General features: G+C 57.2%; 4 protein-coding genes across 4 annotated transcripts; 3 read left to right on the top strand and 1 right to left on the bottom strand.

Moving 5' to 3' along the window:
• Positions 1–864: 864 nt before the first annotated feature.
• On the top strand, positions 865–5,629 carry N657DRAFT_632902 (phospholipid-translocating P-type ATPase; the record flags this gene model as incomplete). The annotated part of the gene is made up of 3 exons (XM_062791179.1): positions 865–1,326; positions 1,390–4,559; positions 4,630–5,629. 3 exons carry the CDS (start codon positions 865–867, stop codon positions 5,627–5,629), a joined length of 4,632 nt encoding a protein of 1,543 aa, XP_062648747.1.
• Positions 5,630–6,348: 719 nt separating this feature from the next.
• N657DRAFT_662972 (ALDH-like protein) lies at positions 6,349–8,513 on the top strand. The gene is made up of 3 exons (XM_062795157.1): positions 6,349–6,546; positions 6,604–6,769; positions 6,840–8,513. Exons 1-3 carry the CDS (start codon positions 6,485–6,487, stop codon positions 8,430–8,432), a joined length of 1,821 nt encoding a protein of 606 aa, XP_062648748.1. The 5' UTR covers positions 6,349–6,484; the 3' UTR covers positions 8,433–8,513.
• Positions 8,514–9,374: 861 nt separating this feature from the next.
• On the bottom strand, positions 9,375–12,808 carry N657DRAFT_343363 (uncharacterized protein). The gene is made up of 3 exons (XM_062786912.1): positions 12,089–12,808; positions 11,646–12,009; positions 9,375–11,557 (listed from the first exon to the last, which is right to left on the bottom strand). The coding sequence occupies exons 1-3, from the start codon at positions 12,628–12,630 to the stop codon at positions 9,527–9,529; spliced, it is 2,937 nt and encodes a 978-aa protein (XP_062648749.1). The 5' UTR covers positions 12,631–12,808; the 3' UTR covers positions 9,375–9,526.
• Positions 12,809–15,521: 2,713 nt separating this feature from the next.
• On the top strand, positions 15,522–16,065 carry N657DRAFT_343399 (uncharacterized protein). Its single transcript, XM_062786913.1, has one exon. It carries the CDS (start codon positions 15,622–15,624, stop codon positions 15,898–15,900), a length of 279 nt encoding a protein of 92 aa, XP_062648750.1. The 5' UTR covers positions 15,522–15,621; the 3' UTR covers positions 15,901–16,065.
• The last annotated feature ends 374 nt before the right edge of the window (positions 16,066–16,439 follow it).

A 16,439-nucleotide genomic window follows, 5' to 3' on the forward strand; every position in this document is an offset into this window, starting at 1 on the left:
ACCATCTCATGGCCTTGCGCCAACGTCCGGGATACCAGATGGTGTTGGTAAACTTACGTTACATATCTGAGCGGCCAATTGCAACAGAAGACCAAAGTGCGAGTGTCCAAGGCCAAGCCGAGCGAAGGCAATGCGCAAGCCCCACTCCGTGCGCGCGACGATGTAAAATGAGAGCGCTGACCAATTCACAGGGACTCGGATCCAGCGAGCTGCCCCCCGGTTTAGCTGCTCTGGCCTTTTCTTTTTTTTTTGGTCTAGGTATCCTCCGTACTCAGTACTCCGTACACCGTACACCGTACACGAAGAGCAGCTTCTCACAAGAGATCGAGATCTGTACCATCAACAGGTCTCCGCCTTTACTTCCCGTTCATGCCACCGCTGCCAGGGCGTTAGCAGATTCGCATTGTGGGTTGCTGACGTTCCAAGCCGCCCCCCTGCCCGGGCGCTAGCATGGTTCTGTCCTTCTCGCAGTTTGACAAACCCCCGACTCTTCCGGCCCGTCCGTCGCCAGCACAGTCCGAACGCCGCCACGCATCAAAATCTCTCTAAAACGGCCTGCAAAGTTGCTTCACCTGACTTGCCGAATCACCCATCGACGGCACCCGATCTAGCCTTGTTTCCTTCGCCGTACGCTCCAGGCTCGCCGCTATTCCCCTGAGTTGGCTCCAGCGAAAGAGCTCTCGAATCACGACACGTCTCCGGACGACAGAATTCCGTCATAGTCGAATCGGACACCGCGACGCACACGCAAGCTGCGCTCGGCACAAGCTCGATTGCCGGTGAGCTGGAGGAACGGCCGGGTCAAATCTGGCCGACCTGGCGGGCATCTCGGGTTGATCGGGCGCTGCCCGCGATCCCACCACAATGGCGCCTCCCGAGGGAGAAGCCGGCGATGCTGCTGGGGCAGAACTATCCATGCGGAGATCTCGCTGGGCCACCCGGAAGTTGACGGTCAAGAGCAGCTCCATGAAGCGCCTCTCAATCATGGGCAGGAAACGCAATAAGGCGCCGTCGACTGAGAAGAAGAGGGCATCTGGGGGAACCGAGGACTCTCAGCCGGTTAGAGGCGCGCAAAACGACACCACCAGCAAGGACAACACCAGCGAAGTGGAAGAGCACGGCGATGGTCCGGGACCGAGGAAACTGTACTTCGGCCTTCCCTTACCACGCGAGCTGCAGGACGACGAGGGCCATCCAATACAGCAATACACTCGAAACAAGATTCGGACTGCAAAATACACACCTCTCTCCTTCATCCCCAAGAACCTCTTCTTCCAGTTCCAGAATATCGCCAACATATTTTTCCTCTTCCTCGTTATTTTAGTTGTAAGTCCCGCACCTGCCTTTTCGCATTGCGCACTCGATTGCCTGACCAGAGACTGCTCCTAGATATTTCCTATTTTTGGCGGTGTTAATCCCGGGCTCAACTCCGTCCCCCTAATTTTTATCATCTGCGTGACGGCGATCAAGGACGCCGTCGAGGATTACCGGAGGACGATTCTTGATAACGAACTCAACAATGCCCCCGTCCATCGGTTGCTGGGGAAGGAGAACGTCAATGTGCAGGAGGATAATGTTTCGCTGTGGCGGCGATTCAAGAAGGCGAATTCCCGCTTTTTTGGCTTGATATGGCGTGCGATCGAAAGCCTGTGGAAAAAGGAGGCACGCCCGGCACACAGCACTTTCGCGTCTGCCGATCCGCGCATGTCCATCGAAACCAGGACCGCGCCCTGGGAGTTCGCGGAATCGTCGAACTCCCGCCAATCTCTTGGCTCTGGTCAAGAAGAAATTCAGATGACGCCAGTACCGTCATCCCTGCCGCACGAGCCCGATATGCCCAGCATCGCCTCCACCGTGGAGAACGAGGCCATTCTGTTGCAAAATCTCAACGGGGACCTCATCAACCACGAGGCGCCCGTCTCCGGCAAGGCGCGGTTTCATAGGGACGCCTGGAAGAACCTGGTCGTGGGAGACTTTGTCCGTATTTACAATGACGACGAGCTCCCCGCCGATATCATCATCCTGGCCACCTCGGACCCGGACGGCGCGTGTTACGTCGAGACCAAGAACTTGGACGGCGAGACCAACCTGAAGGTCAGGTCAGCTCTACGCTGCGGTCGAAAGCTGAGGCATGCCCGTGACTGTGAGCGTGCTCAGTTCATTATCGAAAGCGAGCCTCCTCAGCCAAATCTCTACAAATACAGTGGCGCAATTAAGTGGCGTCAAAGGGTCCCTTGGGACTCCAAAGCCGAACCGAGAGAGATGACAGAGCCCATCAGCATCGACAACATGCTTCTCCGCGGCTGCAACCTCCGGAACACGGAATGGGCGCTGGGGGTCGTCGTCTTCACGGGCCACGATACCAAGATCATGATGAATGCCGGCATTACGCCAAGTAAGCGGGCCCGCATAGCGAGGGAGTTGAACTTCAACGTCATTTGCAACTTCGGCATCCTCCTCGTGATGTGTCTGATCGCAGCCATTGCAAACGGCGTTGCCTGGGGCAAGACAGACGCGTCCCTCTATTGGTTTGAATGGGGGTCCCTTGGCGGGACGCCGGGCTTGACTGGCTTCATCACGTTCTGGGCTGCCGTCATTGTTTTCCAGAACTTGGTTCCGATCTCGCTCTACATTTCACTCGAAATCGTGAGGACGCTGCAAGCATTCTTCATATACAGCGACGTTGGCATGTACTATGACAAGATCGACCAGCCGTGTATCCCCAAGTCTTGGAACATCTCGGATGATGTTGGGCAGATCGAGTACATCTTCTCGGACAAGACAGGCACGCTCACGCAGAATGTCATGGAGTTCAAGAAGGCTACTATCAACGGTCAGCCGTACGGCGAAGCTTACACCGAAGCTCAAGCCGGCATGAACAAGAGGCTGGGCGTCGACGTTGAGCAGGAAGCAAAGACCATCCGGGCTGAGATCGCCGAGGCCAAGGTCAAAGCGCTTCGGGGGCTTCGCGAGCTTCACAACAACCCATACCTCCACGACGAGGACTTGACTTTCATCGCCCCCGACTTTGTCGACGACCTCGCCGGCCGAAACGGCCCTGAGCAGCAACAAGCAAACGAACATTTCATGCTGGCTCTTGCGCTCTGCCACACTGTCATTGCCGAGAAGCAGCCAGGCGACCCCCCAAAGATGGTCTTCAAGGCCCAGTCCCCAGACGAGGCGGCTTTGGTGGCCACAGCGCGTGACATGGGCTTCACTGTGCTCGGCACGTCCAATGATGGAATCAACCTGAACGTCATGGGCACTGACAGGCACTACCCCGTCCTCAATACCATCGAGTTCAACTCGAGCAGAAAAAGGATGAGTGCCATTGTCAAGATGCCAGACGGAAGGATCATTCTCTTTTGCAAAGGTGCCGATAGTGTTATATATGCTCGTCTCAAGAAGGGCGAGCAGGCCGAACTGCGGCAGGAAACGGCGAAGCACCTTGAACTGTTTGCGGTCGAGGGTCTTCGGACGCTTTGCATTGCCCAAAGAGAACTCACCGATGAGGAGTACCGTGAATTCAGGAAGGAGCACGACCTGGCCGCCACTGCCTTGGAGAATCGCGAGGAGAGGCTTGAGGAGGTCGCCGATAAAATCGAGCGAGACCTCACCTTGTTGGGAGGTACTGCCATTGAAGACCGTCTCCAAGATGGCGTGCCAGATACGATCGCGCTGCTGGGTGATGCCGGAATCAAGCTTTGGGTGCTCACGGGCGACAAGGTCGAGACGGCAATCAACATCGGATTCTCGTGCAATTTGCTGAACAACGACATGGACCTCATCCGGCTGCAGGTCACCGAGGACGAGGCTGGCTTGGCAGCCGAAGAAGAGTACCTAGCGATTGCCGAAGAGCAGCTCAACGCCAGCCTCGCCAAGTTCAACATGACGGGCAGCGACGAGGAGTTGAGCAAGGCGAAAAAGGACCACGAGCCTCCTGTGGCCACACACGCGCTCGTCATAGACGGCTTCACTCTTCGGTGGGCGCTCAGCGATGCCCTGAAGCAGAAGTTCTTGCTTCTGTGCAAGCAATGCAAGTCTGTGCTCTGTTGCCGTGTCAGCCCGGCACAAAAGGCCGCCGTCGTTGCCATGGTGAAGAACGGCCTGGACGTCATGACCCTCTCTATAGGAGACGGAGCCAACGACGTGGCCATGATTCAGGAGGCGGACGTGGGCGTCGGTATCGCGGGTCTGGAAGGGCGGCAGGCCGTCATGTCGTCCGACTACGCCATCGGGCAGTTTCGCTTTTTGCAGAGGCTGGTGCTGGTGCACGGTAGATGGTCATACCGGCGTCTGGCCGAGACAATCAGCAATTTCTTTTACAAGAACATGGTGTGGACGTGGGCCATTTTCTGGTACCAGACGCTCTGTAACTTCGACATCTCGTACATCTTCGAGTACACGTACATCCTCCTGTTCAACCTCTTTTTCACATCGGTCCCGGTTATTCTTATGGGCGTCCTGGACCAGGATGTGAGCGACACGGTGTCGTTGAAGGTGCCCCAGCTCTACCGGCGCGGTATTGAACGAAAGGAGTGGACTCAAACAAAGTTCTGGTCAGTTGCTTCGCCTTGGCACATCCGTCTGATCTGAACCTTCACACCTTGCTGACACAACAGATTACAGGGCGTACATGGTTGACGGTGTCTACCAGTCCGTCATGAGCTTCTTCATTCCTTACATCTTTGTGATATTCACCGCTACCGCTGCCGCAAGCAGCATGGATGTCGCCGAGCGCACGCGGCTGGGGTGCTACATTGCCCACCCAGCCGTGTTCACCATCAACGCCTACATCTTGATCAATACCTACCGATGGGACTGGCTGATGCTTCTGCTCGTTGTAATCAGCGACGTCTTCATCTTCTTCTGGACCGGGGTGTACACGGCGTTCCCATACGCAGCCGGTTTCTACCAGGCTGCGCCTCAGGTCTATCAAGAGTTGACTTTCTGGATGTGCATGATCGTCACTCCGACCATCTGCCTGCTTCCGCGCCTCGTGGTCAAGACGGTACAGAAGCAGCGGTTCCCCTACGATGTGGACATCATTCGAGAGCAGGCCAAGCGGGGAGACTTCCCAGACGCCGACGCGACCGCCGCTGCCGCGACGGGAACAAACGAGGGGGTTGAAGGCACATCGTCCAAGACATCATCGTATTCCTCGGGCAAGAATTCCGGCCGAAGCAGGAAGGCGAAGCATGCCCAGTACGCCAGCGTGGACGAGGACAGGCGGCCGATCTACCCGCCGTCGATCGCGACGCACAACACGCGCACCCAGAACGGGAGCGACGGGACAAACTACATCATGCAGAGCCGGGCCTCGGCCGAACTCCAGCGAGACTTGCAGCAGCAGCAGCAAGACGACATGATTGGAGAGGAGGCCGAGCGAGCGTGCACCCGGCCATCCATCGACCGCTGCCGGCCGTCGTACGACAGGATACGGCGGTCCATGGACCGGGTCCGCCCCAGCTTTGAGGCCAGCAACGACTTCACGTCGGCCGCCCGCCTCAGCAGGATCGAGTCGACGCATTCGGCTCGGGAATTGCCGACCGGGCAGCGCCGATTCAACCTGGCCACGGTCAGAAAGCGAGGGCTTTCTGCCTTCTCCAAGAAGAGCGTTGACCAGTGATGTTGCGGATTGAAAGAGAATGACGGCAGGTGGGAACGAATGGGGTTCGAACTATATATGGTGTGACACCCGATGCGTGGTGTGCGTGTGTGTGTGAGATCGCTGGCCCGGGGCCTTCCTGTCCTTCATTTCTTATTTTCCTCGTCTTTTGATTTCCCATCTTGTTAGATATCCAGCATGCGTCATGCCCACACCCACATTGGTGGAGCGAGCAAGGGGCAGTGAAGGGGGACATGTCTCGTCGTCGTTTATTGTTGTTGGGCTGTTTTGGTGCGGGAAAAAGTGCGGTCTCCTACAAGGGAAGAAAGAAGGGATGTTTGTTGCTTGCCAGCACTGTTCCATCTCTGTCGCTCGGTTTCCTCTGTTTTTTATCTCTTCATGGCGGCCGGCGTTTTGGATGGATGCATTTGCGAAGCCGGGACGTAAGGAGTATTTCCGAAGCGGCTTCAACCTGGGTTGTTTGCTGTACAATACAAGAGTCATTTTGCATACATATCTCTTGTTGAGAACATGAGGCCATGCCGGGACAATGTGTCGGTGAGGTGTGCTTGGTGGCTCTCTCGAGCTTTAGCTTCTCAAAGCGTCCACTGATGAAGCTCCTGAGTTCCCAGCTGAGGTTCTTTGCCAAGGTCGCGTGCAATTGCGACCCTGCCAAGCCAAGACCCCGGTCAAGAACATTTTAAAGGAACGGCCTCCATCGGCAAAAAGTGGCGTGAGGGTTCACTAACTTGGACGACGCGCCAGGCAGGCTAACCTCTTCCCTTTCGCAAAGTCCACCTTTTCTTGTCGTGTCCTCGCCAGTTGGATCCGCTTTGTAATGCGTTGAGAGCATCTTGGACGGCAAGGGTGGTGACAATGGCGGCAGAGGCAGCGGGAAGCGTGCTCGAGCAGCTGCGCTTCGCAATTCAGGACTTGGGGTAAGGCCAATCGAGAACCCCATGAGCCTTGAATGACAAAATCTGATAGGAATCCAGCTTCGTCCAAGTCCCAGAGTTTGCGTCGACACTTCTCTGGACGAGCCTAGGTGCCTTGGTCCTCATATACCTGGCTTTCCACGAGAACGACAAGCCGATCCGCTACACGGTTCCGCCACCCAAGCGGCCCGAGAAGGTTGAGGTTCTTGACCAGCCCGCTATCAAGGTGCGACTATTTACCCGGTACCAGCTGCGTCCGGTTTCCGCAGCACTGCTGACACTTTGGCCCGCTTCAGGTGTCAGGCTCGACCGCAATCCAATGCTATGCCCCCGCGACAGGACAGTTCCTTGGCCTCGTGAATCCGTCGACCCCCAACGCCATTGACCGCGCCGTCGAGCAAGCCCGAGCCGCCCAAACCAAGTGGGCTAAGACCACATTTCCCCAACGACGCGCCGTTCTCCGTTCCCTGCTGCAATATGTGCTGGACAACCAGGAAGAGATCTGCCGCGTGGCATGCCTCGACAGCGGGAAAACCATGGTGGACGCGCAGCTCGGCGAGATCATGGTGACGGTCGAGAAGCTTCAATGGACCATCAAGCTTGGCGAGACGGCGCTGCGTCCCTCGCGGAGGCCCACCAACTTGCTTCTAGCGTACAAGCGCAACACGGTGTTCTATGAGCCCCTCGGCGTCGTGGCCGCCCTCGTCAGCTGGAACTACCCCTTCCATAACCTGATCGGCCCCGTCATCAGCGCCCTGTTCTCCGGCAATGGCATTCTCGTTAAAGTCTCGGAGCAAACGGCTTGGAGTTCGTCATACTTCGCCAACATTGCTCGCGGCGCCTTGGTCGCCCACGGTCACGACCCAGCCCTCGTCCAAATAGTCGTCTGCTGGCCGCAAACAGCAGGCCACATCACCTGCCACCCGGGGATCAGCCACATAACATTCATTGGCTCCCGCCCAGTGTGCCACAAGGTCGCTGCCTCAGCTGCCAAAGCTCTCATTCCCGTCGTGGCCGAGCTAGGCGGCAAAGACGCCTCCATCGTCCTGGACTCAGTCAGCAAGCGCGACCTACCGCGCGTCATCGAGATACTCTTGCGCGGCTCGTTTCAAGCATCGGGCCAGAACTGCATCGGCATCGAGCGCATCATCGCGGCACCAGCTATCTACGACGAGCTCGTCTCCATACTCGAACCACGCGTCCGCGCCCTGCGCCTCGGCCCCGCCGCCGACGTAGGCGCCATGATCTCGAACGCCTCCTTCTCCCGCCTCGAAGGCCTCATCGCCGATGCCGTCCAGCACGGCGCCCGCCTGCTCGTCGGCGGGAAACGCTTCATCCACCCAGACCACCCCAAGGGCCATTACTTCTCCCCGACTCTCCTCGTCGACGTCACCCCGGACATGGCCATCGCCAACGAAGAGTGCTTCGCGCCCATCATGGTGCTCATGCGCACGCCGTCGGGCTCGGCAGAGTCCATCCTCTCCGTGGCCAACGCGCCTCATTTCGGGCTGGGCAGCTCCGTGTTTGGATCCGAGTCGGACCCGCGCATCGCCGAGATCGTTCGGGGAATCAAGGCCGGCATGGTGGCCGTCAACGACTTCGGCGTGACGTACGCGGTGCAGATGCCGTTTGGCGGCGTGTCCGGTTCCGGATACGGGCGCTTTGCCGGCGAGGAAGGGCTCCGGGGCCTGTGCAACGTCAAGGCCGTGTGCGAGGACCGCTTGGGCCGGTGGCTGGGGGTCCGCACAGCGATTCCGCAGCCGGTGCGGTACCCCGTCATGGATCAAGAGAGGAGCTGGCGGTTTGCAAAGGGCGTGGTGGAGATTGGGTATGGGGTAGGAGTTGTTAGGAAGATTGGAGGGGTGTTGGGGATCATGAAGAATAGTTGAGACGTTAGATGTAGACGATATTGAGCAAGGGGAGCAAGCTCTTCGGGTCACGTAATCTATTAATATAAGATTAGTATCCACAAACAGTTGGCTGGGCTGCGTGTTTCTGGTGAATCAGCTTGCGGACAGTGCATGCGCTTCAGAACGGCCATCTCTATTTTCCCTCCCGCCTAAGGAGTCCAACAAGCCCGCGACTAAGCTGACAGACACTACCTTGCGGTTGCCACTTCGACCATGCCACAACGGCAACGACATAAGTGTCTTTCAAGAGCACCGAAACACACAACATCAGAAGCGGTTTCGTTGGAAGGCTAGTTTCCATCATGGCTCTACGCTGCTAAAACACCAAACAACCCCCCGACTCTCTCTGCGTGTCAATATCACTGTGCACGCGCTCTCATCTCTCAACCGTTGACATCTCTCGAACCGTAGAAGGAAGGGTATCCCGATCGTCTACTCAACCACCTGCCCACCTATCTAGTTAAAAATTGTCCACCCGTCCCCGTTCCCGCCGAGAAAACCGAGAAGTCCCAAAAATGTATGTATGTGCGAGTACTTAAAGGTAGGTGAAGCGACAGACGTAAGAATGAGGTCGGCCCAGATATTTGCTGAATGGTCTCCTTCCACCTGGTTCCTCGTCTGCTTCGCCCCAGTCCCTCCCCTTGAAGCGTGAACGAATGTGGATGGCTGGAAGTTAGATGCAGCCACTCTCTCGAAAGAAAAACGCCCCCGTCCTGTATGGCAACCATAGTGTATAGATCACTTGACCCCGTCATAAATAGTCCCCCCATGACCTCCAAAAATAAAGGTATGAGAAACCTTCAAACGTTCTTCGCTATCATCATCTCCCACGTCTTCCCATTAGCATCGTTCGGATATTGTCCCATCTCTGATCATTTCGGACATCTTCCCTGGCTGCCCATCGCTTTCCCCCAAGACAGTATTAAACGCACAGCCTGCAGCCAGCCAGTCCGAGCAGAATAGGTGTCACTCCTATTAAGAAGCGATTCACGTCTCTTGAAGTCGGACTGTGTGCATTATGGCCATCAAAGTGGGCAATAGACTGCGGCGGCGGAGGAGAAAAAACAGCCGCCTCAAAGGCTCATGGTCAGCCACTCCCACTCCTGCGGTCCCGCGCGTTGACTGCCAGGGCCAGCCAGCGGTCGCTGCATGCTGCTACCAAAAGCGCTAGAAAGATTGAGGCTACTGGTGCTGGGCTGCATCGCGGACAGGCCGGTGCTCGAGCCCAGAGGCCTGGCGGCTGCCTCGTTCGATCCCGTCGAGTTTTCAGGGCTATCAATGTCCATGCTGCTCATAGACTGCTCTATGACGACGCTCTTGCTGTGACGACGCTGGCGCTTCGACGACGAGGAAGAAAGCGCTGCTGTTCGCGGCAGAGACGCGGCACCTGGCCCTGGCGTACTCTTTGGCGGTGCGGCGGCAATCGGGACGACGCCTTTCCCACCGACAACTCCGCTGGTGGAGCCCGTGCCTCCCTGGTAGCTCGTCGGTGTGTTTCCGGCCGTGTTGCCGGCCGATGCCGAGCCACTCGCAGGACTCTCGCTGCCGTTGGCGCTGCCGCCTCTGTTCTGGATTGCCGGGGGCGTGCTCGCCTGCACTGGGGGAGGATTGGCGCTGGTGGACACAGAAAGTGTGGAGCCCTTCTTGGTGATGGCTCCCGATGAGTTGGCATTCTTCCTCGACCGGGTACTTGACCCGCCAACAGGGAGCCCCGACCCAGACCCGCGGTTCCGCTTCTTTATGACATCCGTCTTCAAGCTCAACGGACGAACCACACCATGCAACTTGAGGAAGAGGCCACAGGCATTGCAAAGGGGTTGACCCTCAGGATTCCGACGCCAAAGCGGCGTTGTCTGGGTAAAGCAATTGGTGCATGTCGTGGGTGTGCTGTTGTTGCTGTTCGTATTGCTTTCGCTCTGGCTGCTGCCTGCCGCTTGCAAATTCGTTGTCGACCCGTGTCTCGAGGCCGGATGGGGTGAAGACGGCCGGCTGGCGGTAACAGAAGAGAAGCCCGTCGAAGTGAGGTCAGCGGGCGGTGAGTTTGGATTGGACTGTGCAAGCCTGTCAAACGGATTCCCCCGGCTCGCCAATCCGGGTGTCGACGCTGTCCGCGGCACTCTCCCAAGACGCCCGTTTGCTGTCCGGAAAGATTGGGATTGTGATCTGTTCAAACCGCCTCCCTCCCATTCACCATTTGACTCGACATAATCGGTGGTCGTGCCACCTATTGTTACCTGCTTCCTGGGGGGTCCAGCAGGATACCTAGCGGCCTGCATACTGAAATTCCCTGGGAGAGACGGATCCCACCCAAGCGATGAGCTGTCAAACCCGCTGTCCTCCATCGGTTGGGGCGAGAAGTCCTGCGGGATCGGGATATTGCGGTCGGCAAAGGCACCCCCTTCCTCATCGTCCGAGTCGGCGCCAAACGAAAACATGCTGTCCTGGCTCAGGCCCACGGCAGAAGAGCGGGAAGGGAGCTCCTGCTGGAAGACCCGGGTCGGGTCAATATCGCCAAAGGAGCTTTGTGCGGTAAAGGTGGAAGGATTCTCTGAGCCGGTGGATGCGGCAGGAAACATCAAGTTACCATTGGCTGCAAATGGAAATTGCTGGCCGATCGCGTTGCCCATGCCTGAGTGAAGGGGTCTGAATGTCTGCTGCCGCGGTTGGCGCATGTCCATAGATGAGCCGAAATAGAAGCCTTCCCCTTCGGCCATGGGATGCGGGGTGGAAACTGTCGATTGATACGCAGATCCCGGCGGAGAATACAAATCTCCGCCCAAAGAACTGGAGGGCATCGAGGAGCCATTGTAGAGGGCCGAGAATGGATCGTTGGGGACCATTGGCGAGTTGGCCGGGGAGAAGGAGAAATTCTGCTGAAAAGGGCCAGCAGAAGTGATGATGGGATCGTTCTCCAAGCGGAAGGTGTCAAGAGGAAAGGTCATGCCCGCGCCATTGGGCTGCTGGGCCACGGGCACAGACGCTTGGTGTAAGTGATCGAGCGAGTACTCGTTGAGGGCCGAGTCGGCGTCAAGCCCGTTTGCTGTCAAGCCGCTATTCACAGCGGGCACGTGCGGCGAGAAATTGGCGGGGCGTTTCCGGGTCTGCTGAATACAAGCAACATCAGAGGGCCATCATTCCATGATACGAGCGCCAGGACCGCCCGTATGCGGCAGCAAGGAAACGCAAACTTACACGTTGGCCGGTCTCGTCAATGCTGGTCTTGCGCTGGTGCCGAGGGAGATAACCAAACTCATCCTGGACTCTCTGATGGGCCGCGACGGGCACCGACTGGGGAATCAGAAGGTGAGATGAAGGAGGCTCTTTGCGGGACTTGATGGGAATGGCCGCCGCCGAGGTGTGAGCAGATCTCTCGTCGGCCTGACGCATTGTCTCGGGCGTCGGGGTCAGTGCGAGGCCGGCCGGGGTTCCTACTTTGTCGTTGTTTATGAAATCGTCCAAGTTCATCGGGTCTGATTGCAGCGGGGCATGCTCTGATGACTTGCGCAATTGCGCAATCCCGCTAGGGGCATTCGCTGATGTGCCGGAAACACGGCTGCTTCTTCGTTTGGCCCACGAAAGTCAGCTTTTTTTGTAGTCTGCAACCCACATCAAGAAACGTTTCGATTTTGACATACCTGGCGTTCACGATGGCCGCCCTCCTTCGTTGCAGTTTCAAATGCATCATCCGCCATGTCAGGTTCTCCATGCGCTCCTGGGCGGGCAACAACTGTTTCGTCTTTGCGTAGAACCTCCAGACTTGGGTGGCTAGCGGGTCCTGCCTCTGCATCTCGTCCAAGTTCTGGTTCGCGCGTGCTGTGGCCTGCTGGAATGGCGGGAATGCCGCCGTTCGCAGCAGGGCGTCCGGGTGGGCACCTCCGTGAGTCAAGGGCAGCTCAAGACGGACGTCATGCAATCCGGCACGCATGCCGCTCGGTCCAGTCGTCATCATGCCCGGTCCTGCCGCCGCCCTCCTCGCGGCGGCCGCTGTGGTGGAGAGCCCTGCCGGCCTGGAGTCGCCGGTGAGTGTGTAAGCCTGGTCAAATCGGTCGGGTCTCCGACCGCCGGTCGCGGCGTCGGCTGGCCTTCGCGGAAACCGGAAATCGTGCTCGGTCATGGTGGGATGCATCGGGGTCAGCGGACTCGATGCCGCAAAAGGATTCGTCGTGGTCGCTGCCATTGCCGTGCAATGGGAGAGACAAACATCGATTGCAAAAAGTCGAGAGTCAGGATGGAAGAAGGGAAGGGCCAGCGACGCAAAGGAGCATTTGGCTCCGCTGCCCTCAGCAGTTTTGGACGTTCCCCACGCTCTGGCTCGGGTGGGCAGCACAGGCGGCCCCTGCGGTGCAGCCTGCCGGGGGTGGGCTTGTGTGCGGGCGCAATGCCTGGCCGAAGACGGGTCTTCCAGCAATGGAAAACCCACCAAAGCGGCACAACTACGGATATTCAGGCGCCGCAAGAGGAACCCAAGGTCGGTTGCGGTATTCGGCTGCGCGGGGACGGCAACGAATCTGAGGCTAGCAGGGTGATGGAAGAATGGAAAATGGAAGCCAAAGCTACAGGGGAGACATGCAGAGCGCAAACGCTTATTTGGGCTTTTACGTTTCCTCAACACTGACAGATGCTACTGTAATATCCGTAAGCACACCTATGTACAATACATGGTCGCCGTTGGGCTTGGGCTCCGCTCATAAAGCCTGGGCTAACAGCTGCGGTGCTGACGGGTTGGCTTCACCAAGACTGGACCTTACGAAGAGGCTGAAAACAGCCATTGGAAGTTGTGCCGCTTCGGACGGAAAGGGAGTGGTTAGAAAGGAGAATTACGATTGCCAGTCAGCTGCACCCAGGAAAATGGACCTCACAAAGTCGCAACCCCGAGATGGTCGCCACACGAGACGGTTTTCGTCGAGGCTCGGTTGTCGCGCACCCACGTCACGGCATGCATCCCACTCGGGAACGAGACCGAACAGGGAGGGCCTCGGCGCCACGGATGTGGCCCGAACAGTCCCGCCAATGACCGACAGACGTGTGAGATCCGGAACGGGTCCAGTGCAAGCATAGGTAGCTGCAATTGCCAGCAATCCTCATGACGACGGGCCATGGCCGCAAATACCTGATCATTACACACTCAGCGTCTGCCAGAGCGCAGACGACCTTCTGGCCACGAGTCATGAAACTCGAGGAACTGTCGTCCGGCGTGACAGTGGAGAACGCCACGCGGTTGTGCGCACTGGCGCTTGCCCCACCGGGACAGCCTGATGCAGCCCAGGGGATGGAATGTGGGGACCCTTGACGAATGTTGTCTCTCTCCACTGACGGACAACCAAGCGGAGTGTGTCGCACATGTCAACAATGGAAGCTAGGGATTCATCACCCATGGGCTTTCGTGTTAGTCGTTGCCCTCTTACCTGCGGACACTGGCTCGTCCGGAAGAAGTACCCTGGCGGGTGCGACTGTGTCATCGGACAAATGATTGTTTCTGGGCGAATTGGTACACCATAGCACTGCAGGTTTGCGTTGATCGTTGACGTATGTAGAGACTCGAATTGGCCTTGCCTTTCACGGACACCTTATTCAGAGCTTTAAGCCGCCGCCAACCTTGGATTGCCGCCTACGCAGGTTCCTGCCGTTGAGATGACAGCAGCGCAGGAGGACCGGGTAGTGTACCGGCGCCGTTGCCAGCTGCTGAGCGATGTCCTTTGCCCTGACCCTCTTCATCAGCTGTTGGCCCCCTTGCGATTGGGGTCTCTAGCAGACCGGGCTTGACATCCCGCGCGGCTGTCTATGGCGACGCGGGGAGCGGGAGGCATCGCGGAATGGCCCTGACTTTTGGGCGGGATGCTTCAATTGTCCTTCCTCTACTTTCGGACTCGATCGAGGTACCAAGGTGTCCTGAAATGGCTCCGAGCGTTCAGATGAGAAATGCAGCAGAATTGAGCATGCTGTGGCGCCCCCACACTGGTAAAGCACAAAATATCAAACTACCAGGTACGAGAGATCTCATCCATACTCCAATGAAGAAACGGGCGAGTCCGAATCTCTGGCTGCTGATATATCCGTAACGTTCGCGTAGCCGTGTGGCAGATCTGAACAACAGACGGGAAAGTGATCGTCGCAGGCCTTACTTGTTACAGTTAGAACTCCACGTTTTCTGGCCCACTTGGACCCCGAACGTTTCAATGGTCATGGTTCCAGTTGCAAGTACTCCGTACGGATACGCGAGCATCTGTCGAGGGTGTGTCGCATCCCAAACAACCTGGAATGGTTCAATGGTTGTGCTTTTACATCTATTTGGTGTGAACCGCCGGTAGAAAAGGAGCTAAGAGCAATGATCGCCGCCAACTACTACGTCAAGGTCAGAGGTCACAGTTCACATCAAACCTTGGCTTCCTCCTCATCGCTCAGGACCGAATTCAAGTCAGCAGCCCCGCCTCAAGAGACTTGACCTCGACGAACATCCTTTCTCGACACAAGGCTACTTCGACCAGGAACAAAGAGGGACTGCGGTGAGTGAAACTTGCCGATACCGCAGCCTCTCCACCTTTGTTGCCATCCAATTCTGGCCGTTGCGGAAGACCACCAGTAACTTTCGGCAGCAACCGGAACAGATGGCTCGCTTGTAACGCTTCCGAATGCTGCTGGTGCCGCCCCTCCACATGATAATCCTTCAATCCTGTTCTGGGCCCGGAATCGGCCCGTCGAACAAATCAAGCATTGTGATTGACAGCACCAAAGTCGTGACACTTTGGGCAATTTCATCCGACTTCGCTGCGCTTTCCGCTCAGCTCTGGCTCCATTTACTGAACTCCACACCTTCAGTTCCGTACGCAGTCCACGATAAACGGCATGTTCCGTACCACCGGGCAGCGACTCCGCTGATCACATGCACCACGTCGAAGGCTCGACAATCAATACCTGGCTCTGACGAGGAAGACCGGCACGCTTTGAACGCTGGGGAGCGGCAGGTGTAGAATCTGCCGCGCGGTCGAAGCAGCACCGGGAAGGTGTGCCGACAGGTGCTCCCACAGCAACACATACGGATACCTACACAGTACACTCTGTCCCAGTGTTCTGTTTGTCGCCTTCCTGCCAACAGCGACGACATGAATATGGAACTGCCCGCCCACCACTGCGATGCTGGAACCAATCGTCTGCAGGGTTTTGACAAGCAATGCAGGGCCGCCCAATGAGACTCGCTGACCCTCGTGGGGGCCGATGGCCACCGGCCTTGGAACGACGGGATGTGGTAGGCGGTGCGTGGGGGTGGTTGCTGATTGTTCACCTCATTGATATCAATCGATTGTTCCGACCCATGACTGATTTATATTTCATCGTCCCACTTCACGTTACAACCCTAACCCGGACCTTCCCTCCCTGCAGTCGGCTTTCAAGTTGGTTGCTGAGGTCGAGAAGGGCGGTGGAGGGAAGGTCGGCGGTGGAAGGGGTTTGAATCCCGGGCACTCATGAGCTCGTGAAGCGTTAAAATGCAGCGCACTGAAAGATGAAGAATTGAAGCATGCGGGAAACCGCCGTCCTATATATATTCCGCCCATCAACCCAGGTAGTCTCTTCTTATCACGTCAAAGTGGCGTGGCTGTTACACCGTCCATTCAGGGCCTGGCGAATATCCAGTGACGAGTGATTCGCAATCTCTGAGTTTGAGTACATCACCGTTGAAGCACACGCCGAACATGACGTTCTGGGGTTCATTGGAGCATACTTGGGGAGATAACGATCCACAACCTCCAGCTGGCCCAAGGGCGTCGGTTTTCGAGCAAGCTCAACCCCTGAGGCACGTGCTCGTATTTCTTAACAACGACTCCTGCACAAACAACTCTGCTTCTTCTGACGCTGCTTCCGATTCTGCAGATAGGGTTCTGACACCGTCATCCTGCTTCTCAATCAGGCAACTTGGGTAACCAGACAGACCAGCGCGATCTCGGACGGGGTGTCTCGGCAAGGGATAGCTTGTGTGTCTATGTGGGCACA

Source organism: Parathielavia appendiculata (genome assembly GCF_033297405.1).
Source record: "Parathielavia appendiculata strain CBS 731.68 unplaced genomic scaffold N657scaffold_4, whole genome shotgun sequence".
In the NCBI taxonomy this organism is placed as follows: Eukaryota; Fungi; Ascomycota; class Sordariomycetes; order Sordariales; family Chaetomiaceae; genus Parathielavia; species Parathielavia appendiculata.

What these genes read in the sequence shown, in the direction of transcription:
- N657DRAFT_662972 (XM_062795157.1), top strand. Translation starts at nt 6,485, where the DNA reads ATGGCGGCAGAGGCAGCGGGAAGCGTGCTCGAGCAGCTGCGCTTCGCA. An exon ending in TTCGCAATTCAGGACTTGGG is followed by an intron (nt 6,547 to 6,603) that starts GTAAGGCCAATC and finishes ATAGGAATCCAG; the next exon opens with CTTCGTCCAAGTCCCAGAGT. An exon ending in TTGACCAGCCCGCTATCAAG is followed by an intron (nt 6,770 to 6,839) that starts GTGCGACTATTT and finishes GGCCCGCTTCAG; the next exon opens with GTGTCAGGCTCGACCGCAAT.
- N657DRAFT_343363 (XM_062786912.1), bottom strand. Translation starts at nt 12,630, where the DNA reads ATGGCAGCGACCACGACGAATCCTTTTGCGGCATCGAGTCCGCTGACC. An exon ending in GCGGCCATCGTGAACGCCAG is followed by an intron (nt 12,010 to 12,088) that starts GTATGTCAAAAT and finishes CAAACGAAGAAG; the next exon opens with CAGCCGTGTTTCCGGCACAT. An exon ending in TTGACGAGACCGGCCAACGT is followed by an intron (nt 11,558 to 11,645) that starts GTAAGTTTGCGT and finishes GCTTGTATTCAG; the next exon opens with CAGACCCGGAAACGCCCCGC.
- N657DRAFT_343399 (XM_062786913.1), top strand. Translation starts at nt 15,622, where the DNA reads ATGCAGGGCCGCCCAATGAGACTCGCTGACCCTCGTGGGGGCCGATGG.